The 11,044-nt window shown below is 39.3% G+C and overlaps 1 protein-coding gene across 4 annotated transcripts in view; it reads left to right on the forward strand.

Annotated features, from left to right (window-relative positions):
• MAPKAPK5 (MAPK activated protein kinase 5) overlaps positions 1 to 9,037 on the forward strand; it is a 29,534-nt gene extending 20,497 nt beyond the window's left edge. For 2 of the 4 annotated variants that reach the window (XM_038373465.2, XM_038373468.2), the window contains 5 exons: positions 1,005 to 1,125; positions 1,840 to 1,970; positions 4,086 to 4,207; positions 5,062 to 5,166; positions 5,544 to 9,037. In XM_038373465.2, the coding sequence (XP_038229393.1) occupies positions 1,005 to 1,125; positions 1,840 to 1,970; positions 4,086 to 4,207; positions 5,062 to 5,166; positions 5,544 to 5,638 (574 nt within the window). In that variant the 3' untranslated portion in view covers positions 5,639 to 9,037. Of the gene's footprint in view, positions 1 to 1,004; positions 1,126 to 1,839; positions 1,971 to 4,085; positions 4,208 to 5,061; positions 5,391 to 5,543 lie in introns of those variants that run through there. The other 2 variants (XM_038373466.2, XM_043497859.1) reach the window with 2 other exon arrangements.
• Positions 9,038 to 11,044: the final 2,007 nt, after the last annotated feature.

Here is an 11,044-nt window from a genome sequence, read left to right on the forward strand (position 1 = left end):
ACCTGCAGAATCTTGTCCAGACTGCTCTTTCTAGTGAATGTCTAGTGATTTGTCTTTCTTACATTACTACTGTAAACATACTCTCCATAACAATCAATAAGGTTTTCACAGAATCTCATAATGCAACTCTTCTTTACAATCCTATCTGGGACTTTACAGTTGTTACATTATAGTAAAATTGTGCTTTGAGTGTTGGTACAAGTAAAAAGCAAAGAATAAGCAGATATCTGACAGTATAGAAACTTAGGTGGAAATAGCTAATTTATACTGTTAACATGGGAGAGCTGAGTATTCTGGAGGCTGTGCAATAAGTGTCAGGGACGGAAGGGAAAGGAGGCTATCCATCTGTTGCAAGCACAACCATTAAATAATTGCTTGAGTCCGCATGTCACTGGAGAGTTCTTTAAACTAAGTGTTGCTAATTCACCAGAGATAGAGGTTGTCTCAGTTGTAGAGGTGTCCACTTGTCCATCCTTCTGCTGAGGAAACAGTGCTAAGAAGTTGCATTATAGGAACAGAGTCTGTTCAGTAAACAAATACTTAACTTTGAAATTCTGCCTTACTCCGCCATGCACAAAATCCTTAAGTAAGTCCCACTACCTGGCAAATCTGTACGAGTGCATTTCCAGAGAATGTTGATCCTTTTTGCATTGGGTATTTCTTAAGGGAGGAGAACTTTTTCTACCACAGGATCTGAAGGTACAAGTTAGCTGAGTGCAGTCATTACAGGATCCCTTTCTCGCTTTGTGTCACTGAAGATACCCACTGTCACTCGGCAGTGCTTAAATAGATCTCCAGGAAGGGACATTGGAATAAAATGACTGATAAGGAGCAAATTGTTTTGAGAGAGGTTTGGTTGGCATTCTAGTCAAACAAAAAACATTCTAGTCATCTCTGGGGATGGTAACTGCAAAATTAAAAGCACTCTGATTCTAGGTAGAACAGCAGGTTGTTGTGTAGAAAGAACAGAGCATCTTTAAGGACTGATTTGTTTTCTCTCTCAGGCTGCTGAAGGTAAAGCCCGAGGAACGGCTGACTATAGAAGGAGTCCTGGATCATCCCTGGCTAAACTCCACCGAAGCTCTCGATAACATTTTGCCCTCTTCCCAAATGATGATGGACAAGGTTTAGATAACATTTTATTATTTCAAAAAGGTCAAGTCTGGAAACGGGCCACATTGATATTTGTTAAACATTTTGTTTTAAAACTACGTCCTGCAGATTAAGAGCTCAGAGGTTAATAACCTTCAGAAAGAGAAGGAGAATCTTTGTTCCTGAAACCAAAAAGTTTCATTTAAAGCTGGGATAGAAAGAAAATGCTTGAAGATTGCCTGTAAAGAGCAACCCTGACCTAGTGAGGCTTAGGAGGAGATGGACAATTATAGTAAATGTGATCTATTAGGGCTCTTCTGTCTCTAGGTGCTTTGCTCACTTCAGTATTGCATCCTTTTTCTCCTTCGTTTAGCTGCAGATCCAAGGTATGAGTCCATTGGTCGGCAGGCAGGGGTTCAGCTGTGTAGTCTATATCCCCCCTTTAAATGACTAAGTGGAAAACTCATTTGCACAAAAGCGGTCACACAGTCAGGTCTCTAAGATCATGAAAGTTAGACATGGAGAAGACCCATTAGACTGAGTCCAGGCCCTTGCAAGGTCAGGATATTATCCCCCACTGGATCACTGCTCGGTACTGAGCTGGTCTGGTGTAGCACAAGCTGATTTTATTGTGCATCCCTGAAATGTGTGCAGGATTTTTATGAACTGTTTTTGTACTGGCTTATATTGGCCTTTTATACACAAAGGAACTAATTAAAACACTATGTGTAACTTTTTCCATTCCAGGCAATGGTTGCTGGGATACAACAGGCTCATGCAGAACAACTTGCTAACATGAGAATCCAAGACCTCAAAGTCAGCCTCAAACCCCTCCACTCTGTCAACAATCCAATTCTACGCAAGAGAAAATTGCTAGGGTAACTTTCTAAAAAAAATTTTTTTTAATATTTTAAATCTAATAATTCCTAAATGTCAGAAGCCAGGGTGCTTCAATTGTTGTTTAACACTTAAACCTCTGTTAGGGTTTGTTTGACTGAAATTCCTAAAATGTCTAGTTGGTTGGTTGGTTGGTTGGTTAGTTCCTACTTCCTGTGCTGAAACAGCTGGAGTCAAACCGAGTAACAATAATACATGTATAGCATCCTGTATCTTCACAGCTTCTCCCATCACCTCTGTGAGGTGAGAAAATGGTGGTGTTATCCTCACCTTATATATAAGGAAAGTGAGGCAGGTAGGAGAAGTGATATTGCACCCAGCAAATCAGAGGCAGACCCTGGTTTTGAACGTTCTTGTTTGAGTTCTGACCACAGTTGCCAACTTCCATGTGGTAAATAAGCACCTCGACTTTCACAATAAGCCAAAACAAATCAAGCTAATCCCATTTCAAAACAAGGCCAAAACAAGCCAATTCCTAAGAACCCCAACATTCTATGTGACTAGATCCCCCTGGCATGCAGTCTGGTATATGGTGGGCTTGCTGTGCACCCCTGACTCTCTCTCCCCCTGCTTGCCCTTTTGACTGTCCAAAAAAAAAAAAAAAAGCAACAAGCTACAAGCCAAAAACTAGCCAACAAGGAACTCACAAACCAATTAAGCCAAAAACAAACCCAATTTCTGAGTTGTTTTTTTTTTTTCCCCCAGGGGTTTGGCATGTCTGGTTCTGACCCTATTCTTATTTCTCTAGATCAGGGATCTCAAACTCAAATCACCACAAGGGCCACATGAGGACTAGTACATTGGCCCAAGGTCGCATCACTGAAACTTTTTCATACAACGATACAAAAGTACTGTGTAGTCAAAAATAAAAAAAATGAAGAGTAATATTGTATGCTATTAAAAGTCAGTGTATTAACTTTTTAAAACTGTAATGCGAAAAGGGGTTTTAATAAAATATAAACACTCAGTAATGCACGTCACTCAAACAACAAAACACGCATTTACTTTTAGAATTACTTCGATTAAAGCCCCCCTGGCTCCGCCCCCATTTCACCCCTTCCATAAGGCCCTGCCCCTGCCCTGCCTACTTTCGCTCTACTCCACGCTGATTAGGCCTCAACTGGAGTATTGTGACCAATTCTGGGCACCATATTTCAGGAAAGATGTGGACAAACTGGAGAAAGTCCAGAGAAGAGCAACAAAAATGGTTAAAGAAAACATGACCTAATGAGGAAAGATTGAAGAAATTGGGTTCGTTTAGTCTGGAGAAGAGAAGACTGGGGGCATGCTAATAGTTTCCAAGTACATAAAAGGTTGTTGCAAGGTGGAGGGAGAAAAATGGTTCTCCTTCTCCTCTGAGGAGAGGACAAGAAGCAATGGGCTTAAATTGTAGCAAGGGAGGTTTAGGCTGGATATTAGGAAAAACTTCTTAACTGTCAGGGTGCTTAAGCACTGGAATAAACTGCCTAGGGAGGTTGTGGAGTCTCCATCATTGGGGATTTTTAAGAGCAGGTTAGACAAACACCTGTCAGGGATGGGCTAGATAATACTTAGTCCTGCCATGAGTGCAGGGAACTGGACTAGATGACCTCTCAAGGTCCCTTCCAGTCCTACAATTCTATATCGTTTATAGTTAGAATGGAGCAGACCTAGCTATAAGAAAGTGATTAGAACAGGACAGCTTGGGAATCAGGACTTCAAGATTTGTTCCAGGTTCTGCCACTGATTCACTGTGCAAACCACTTAATCTCGCTCTGCTGCAGTTTACTCACTGACAATTAGGATATTTACCTACCTTCTAGGAATATTGAGCACGTTACTTGTTTGATATTAGTAAAAGTCTTAATTTTCTGATCTAAGGTGCCATCATATGACAGAGTATTGTCAGAACTTTTGATAAGCCTACTTTCTTTTACAGGTCCCATAAGAGAAATATACATGGGTTCAGAATTATATATTGAGTAATGGATATGATCAGACTTCTTTCAAACTTCTGTTGTTAGCAATTATTTTCTTCTTAGATTTGGCTTTTGGTTACATGGCTGTGTTGTGCTCAGACGGTCTTAGTGTTTCCTTCTCACTCCCATCTGTTACAGCACTAAACCGAAGGATGGTGTCTATATCCACGATCCCGAGAACGGAAGCGACGATTCCAATGTGGCTCTGGAAAAACTCAGAGATGTCATTGCACAGTGTATTCTACCACAGGCTGGTAAAGGTCACCGCTTTTAAGAAAGCTAATGCACGTTTACTGTGATGCCGGTTTAGCCCATGTCAGCAGTGAAGGAGTATGCGCAGCGTTCCTGTTGCTATAGTCGGTCTCAGGAGATAGGAGGCTCTTTGCCTGACACAGAGTCCTAAAGGGGCTTCTTTTATAGCTGGAGGACAAAAGTTTCTTTGCAGGAAAGCCCAGCATCTTTGGAATTGTCCCTTTTTACCAGCCCTGAAGGCAAAGCTAACACACACATGAATCAATGCCCTTTTGCCCTAGAACGTATATCTCTATGGCACCTTATACAGGAAACTCCATTGCAGAAGATAACTTTGGTGCGACCCTTTGCTGATTTATGTGTGATGGGATGTCTAGCTAGAAGAGCCTTCCAGTCACCCATAGGAGTCACCCATGCCACTGTAGGGGATTGGTGGAGGTCTGTATTGTCAGTTGTGCAGCCTTTTGAAGGAAATCACCACCCTGTTGGTCAAGAGGCAGGAGAGGATAGAAGGCAGATCTACAGAGTCTGGGGAATGAGTTGCTGTTCAGAGCAGTTATATGGATTCTTCTTGGTATAGCCCAATGGAGACTGGGAGAGAGGGATTGAGATGTGGGCAAGATCATTGCAAAACTTTCCAATTAAAAGAATAGGATTGCTCTTTGTAACGGCATGTGTATTGTAAATTACCTGTGTAATAAAGTGTTAACACCTTGCTTTAACAGTGGCATGTGGTGCTATTAAACTGGCTTTCTAAACAAAGCCTCTGCTCCCAAAACCAGTAAGCAGGAGAAAAAGAAGCATGCCGTCTTTGCTGAGAATTTATATGACAAATCTCTGTTTTATCTTGTCTTTTAAATAGGAGAGAATGAAGATGAGAAACTGAATGAAGTGATGCAGGAAGCATGGAAATATAATAGGGAGTGTAAATTATTACGAGACACTCTACAGAGCTTCAGCTGGAATGGTAAGTGGCACCTTCTCTTAAGACAGAGGCTGCTCTTACATGCAGGGTATGTTTTGAAACAGTTTTAGCGAACCAGTTTTAAATCCATTCAGGCTTAGATGGCCCCAAATGGTGTCAGTTTTGCCAGCACAGAGCATGAATTAAATGATTTTTTAAAACCTGTTTAAATTTTGTTTGAGGCTCAGGTAAAATTTTCAAAAAGCTCTTAAGTCCCACTGATTTTTGAATGTGGGTTAGGCCTCTGAGTTGGTTGGGGGCTTTTGAAAATGTTACCCTAAGTTTTACTGTCCGGGATCAAAGCATCAGTTTGTATTCAGCCTGTTATGACTGTCTGCCTGCACTACACTGAAACTGACTTGCTTTTTCTTTAATTTCAGGCAGAGGATTCACAGATAAGGTGGACCGGCTAAAGCTGGCAGAAATAGTGAAACAAGTTATTGAAGAGCAGACAAACTCCCATGATTCACAATAGCTAGAGCTTCTTCTTTTATTTTTTTTAACCATTTGAGAGCTATTCTTTAACTGTAAAATATTTTTTATGTAAATTTATAAATCATAATTATTGCATTAAATTTCCACACTGCTTGAAAATCCTGTATAGTTGTAGATACAAAAATCATTGGTACTGTAATATTTTTTTAAAACTCAGTTCCTCAAGGTATATATAATCACTCATGTACTGTTAATTCATGAGTCCCTTGAACGGGACAAATTATAGTGTTAAAGACAGTTTGTTTTCTTAATAACCAGATGCAAAAGCAGCTTTCCATCTGCTATACAGACAGCTGCAATGACTAAGTACATGAGTGAGACAACCACAGTTTCTTAAAATTTTGCTCAGTAAATATTTGAAGCAAGTGCTGTGGAAAAAACTTCATAGGCACCCTTTTTACCTTAAATCTGCAGCCTTGTAGTGACAGCAGAATTATTTCTCCTCTGCCAGATAACCCAAGAGCCACTCTTAGCATTGCTAAGGAGACATGCACTCAAGTCCATACTCTTGCTATAATTTTCAGTTCTGATTGGTAATTTTGTACCTCTCTTCTCCAGCTCCATATCTTCCTCCTGGCTTCACCAGGGCTTGAGTGGCTGTTCAGCATCAGACCCCTCCTCTTCATTTTAAAACAGTAGGGGAAAACTTCAGTAACTTGTGTGTATTGTTTTTATTTTAATGGTGATACTTCTCTCAGGCAGCAACATGTGGGTGGATTTGTTTGCTTTTTCCCCAGATGACTAGTTGAGCCTGAGTTTTGTTTTTTTCCACCACTCCACCATTTTCCTTCTGGAATATACAACCCTGGCGAAGCACGGAATCAAGCTTGTCCTCCTGGCTGGAAGGAATCGTCCTGTGTATAATCACGGTGCTGCTGTGCGAGATGGATAGTGGTGATCCATCTATGTCCAAGCACATCCGCTCTATGATTTTTTTGAGCTTCATCTGCCTGGGGAGGGATTGACCTAGAGCTGCCCCCGACTCGAGTCCCTATGCTGCAGCAGACTGTGAAGGCTACCAACGGCAAATCCTTGCACTAGTCAAATTTTGGCTTAAAAAAAAAAGCTGCTTTTTTTTTTTAATTTAAAAAAAAATCTGTAAATATTTCTAGTTTTCTATCTTCTGATAATTTTCTTTCTTTTGAGACTCGTTGAAGGCTTTTTATAGAGATATTTTGGTACTATACCTGTGCAGACATAGAAGAAGTATGGTCTGCAGTCTGAAGTGCCAATTCAGGGCTATTAGGAGTAATTACTCTTAAACTTTGTTACATTTCATAGCTCATTACTCTTGGGTTTACATTGAACAACTTGAGCCATAAATCTCCCAGTGTACTCAGTATGGCAATTGGGCCACATTCTGTCTTTTTCTAAATCAGACTTCCTCTTACCTGTTTGCTTTGGCTGGCAAAGCTGCGTCAGATCCTTTCTGTAGGATTTTGTAAACAATAACTTGGTTTTTCTTACATAAAGATGTTGTTTCAGTTTGCATTTTTTTCCAGTGCATACATTTTCTGTGTGTTGGCCGTTTTAATCCCTTCCAGTAGTACCCCCACTTAAAGCTTTAAACTGTCTGATTATTGTAATTTTAGGACACAGTCCTTACTTAGCTAGCACCTTCCCTGACTACAATAGGAGATTTTTGCCTAAGTAAGAATTGCACCCTTAAACACTACATGGAATACTTGTGCACAGATACATACATAATGAGAAAGGTAGTGAACTAGCAGGCAATGAATAATGGTTCCTTGCTGGAAACCTAATTTTTTGGGAAAGTGAACTTGATCTCTGGCTAGTTCTAGTCAGTAACTGTCCTGCCCCATAAAACTATATGAGATGGGAGTAACTTCCAAGGCTGTGGTCCGTAGGACAATGGAATTTGGATACTTTAACTGTCCTCCTCCATAAAAGAGATGACCTCTTCAGATTAAGGCATAGGTACAATATGTTAGCAGAAATGAGCATTCTTCACTTCTCTGTAGTAGCAGCTGCAAAGCTCCAGGCTTGCACACCTTTCCTTTGCACTAATCTCTCGCTCATGTCAACATCCACAAAGTCTTCAAATATTTGAGATTGTTTTAAACTTTCACTCGACGTCCGTTTTTCCTGGGACATCTTAATGGTCAACTTTTAAGCGTGGTGTATGGAGAATTACACAAGGCAGTCATGTCATTTTAATAGGAATTGTGTAGCTAATTCCCCACAGACCACTTCGAAGCTTTATCCTGTAAGCCAGGAGGCCCAAACTTTGCCCAACTGAGCACGCCACTGGCATCTTCCCAGGAGCATAAGGCCACATGTAGCTCGCATATAAAATGGATCAGATGGTAGTTATCCTCATCTTTAATATGGAATGCTGGGCAACAAAAAATAGTGGTCCCAGAATGCCATGCTCTCTTGTGGTCCAGCCAATTTCTGCTTTGTGAGCAACATGGAGTATAGCATGCAGAGACCCGATCTCTCATGCAGGTTGTCTCCGACATTAAAGGTGATCATGACAAGGCTTGCCTTGTACAATTCCACTGGCCAAACTTTGGGCATTACTGCCTTAACCAGTGACCTAGTATTTTCATATTGCTTTGGAAGTGAAGCCAAGATGGGATTTTGGTGCTGCTACTGTGTAATCACCTGTAAGAAATAGCTTCAAACTGTTTCCACAATACAAAATATCCATTTTGTAGAAAACCTTAGAGAATATTGTGGCAACTACTTCTAGGAGAAATCCAAACCAGGGCTAGAAAATGGCAAGGAAGACCTATAACTGGCTGACTAGTTACCGAACATTGTGACTGAGTCCCTCCTCCATTTATCGGTTTTAATTTATTTAAAATGACAGGATGACTTCATGCCATTAGTAACTGCAAGATGGGTAAATTCAGGCCTGACTTAGAATTATTTCAGTATTTTAATGGTGCAGGTTTGGAGGGGGAGAAGTCAAATTTCTAAGTCTCTGGTGGAAAAACTGCCTTTTGTAAGTTTACTTCGATTATATTGTCCATATACTAATTAAGAGATTAATCTGAAATGTGTGTAGGAAGGAAGAGATTATGGTGACACTAGTTGAAACTGAAGGTCAAATGGTTTTATAAAATGATAAAACTGATTTATTTTACTTTTTAAAATTTAAGTTAAATTTTTGAATTCAAAATTAAATAACTATTTAAATGAAATCCATTAGTGTACGTAAATTTTATTTTTTCTGCCCTACATTTTTATTTTTCAGTGGATGAAACTGCCAGGTATTTTGTCTTGATTGTGCATATTTTTGTTTGGTAATAAACTCCACCAGTCCTTCTTAGCAGACTGTAATATTTTAAATATCTTGAATTGAAAGGGTCTCATGGATGGTACCCCATAATAGAATCTTTCTTTATAAAAACACAAAGGATGAAAGAAGCTAGTACATGAGGGGTTCTTTTGTTTTTAAGTAAAATTCTAAAATAAATCTTTGCCTGAAATCATTTGACCTTTTATATTTTTTTAAAAAATATAAATCTGGCTTATCTTGTGATTTGACGATTTGGGACTACTTAAAAAAGAAAAGATAAGAACTTGTTTAGAAGGAGAATACGTTGGCTTGGAAATAGGAAGATAAAGTTTTGATATCATTACCACATGTTTTTCCTTTGGAAATCTCTCTTGGAACCCTTCATATGACACGTTTAACTTCTGTGTATTAAGAATATTTTCATTTCTTCTTTTCAGTGTTTCTGTAATATTAGTTTATTTTGGATCAGTATTAGATTGTAAATATTATTCATCAGTGTACATAAAAAATGATTTTACTAAACTTAAAAAGGTATCTGGCTTTTTTTGTTTGGATCAGGGCTGAATTTAAATCTTTGTAGCCCAAAGGGAGAAAGGGACAGTCCTATGGTCAACACCAAGGACAACTGGGCTCTCTTTCTCTCACTAAGTCATCTGATCTCTCTGCTTTAGTTTTACCTGCCTGTAGTAGAATGGAATAGTCACAGTCCTTTGTACCTCACAAGAGTGCTGGCAGCATAACTTATTCATATTTGTAATGTGCTGTGTTTAAGGGCAAACTACAAAACTGGGCTAGACAAAGCACCAGAAAATAAAGGTAGGTGACAATCTCACACTGATAATAGGTGGGGCAAGATAACCTGTCATCTCTTCTTTAGTAACTGTGATGCCTCCCTCTAGATGGCAGTATTATACACTCAATAAGAATACAAAAAGAACAGGAGTACTTGTGGCACCTTGGAGACTAACGCATTTATTTGAATATAAACTTTCGTGGGCTACAGGCCATCTTGATCATCAGTTCAAAAGTTTTTTTTCCCCCTGCTGATAATAGCTCCTCTTAATTAATTAGCCTCTTACAGTTGGTATGGGTACTTCCACCTTTTCATGTTCTCTGTATGTATAAATATCTTACTATATGTTCCATTCTATGCATCCGATGAAGTGGGCTGCAGCTCACAAAAGCTTATGCTCAAATAAATTTGTTAGTCTCTAAAGTGCCACAAGTCCTCCTGTTCTTTTTGCTGATACAGACTAACACGGATGCTACTCTGAAATAAGAACACAGTTTAGCCCCATTCTGTCAAAGTGTATACAGTAGGACCTCAGAGTTACAGACACATCAGGCCTGGAGGTTGTTGGTAACTCTGAAATCTTTGTAACCCTGAACAAAGAGTTACGGTTGTTCTTTCAAAAGTTTACATCAACAACTGACCATTGACTTAATACAGCTTTGAAACTTTACTATGCAGAAGAAAAATGCTGCTTTCCCTTTTTTTTTTCTGCATAGTTTACATTTAAACACAGTACTATAGGTGCTTTTTTTTTTTTTTTTCCTTTCTCTGCTGCTGCCTGTTTGCGTACTTCTGGTTCCAAAGGAGGTGTGCGGTTGACTGGTCAGTTCATAACTCTGGTGTTTGTAACTCTGAGTGAGGTTCTACTGTATAACTTACTGTAGCTGTAATTTTTGAGTTGGGGAGAGAAAGTTGGTTTCTACTATGGTAGCTAGGACTCCATTTAATGTTTTAAATCCGATGTCTCCTTTTACATTTGGTGACCCCATGCTGTAAGGGCGTTCTTAGAAGCAGAAACTATGGTAGTTATTCTTATTTCCTTAATGAGTTGCGTAAAGGGAAAACTCTAACAACGCATTGCATTAAAGAAAATGAAATTGAAGCAAAGGAAGGCATTGCAAGGTTTTGAGTTCACTATGTTGAGATTTCTAGCTGGAATGATTTTGCTTTTATAAGAACTTTACACAAATGGGAACTGTCCCAAGATTTCCAGTAGAATTTTGTTCAACCTTTCGGTAAAGAACAACACCTACTAGGAGACTGTTTTTTCTTGCTTCTTGGGTAGTTAGTTAACTCATACTTCACTGTATTACAGTCTGCATTTG

Source organism: Dermochelys coriacea, chromosome 15 (genome assembly GCF_009764565.3).
Source record: "Dermochelys coriacea isolate rDerCor1 chromosome 15, rDerCor1.pri.v4, whole genome shotgun sequence".
In the NCBI taxonomy this organism is placed as follows: Eukaryota; Metazoa; Chordata; order Testudines; family Dermochelyidae; genus Dermochelys; species Dermochelys coriacea.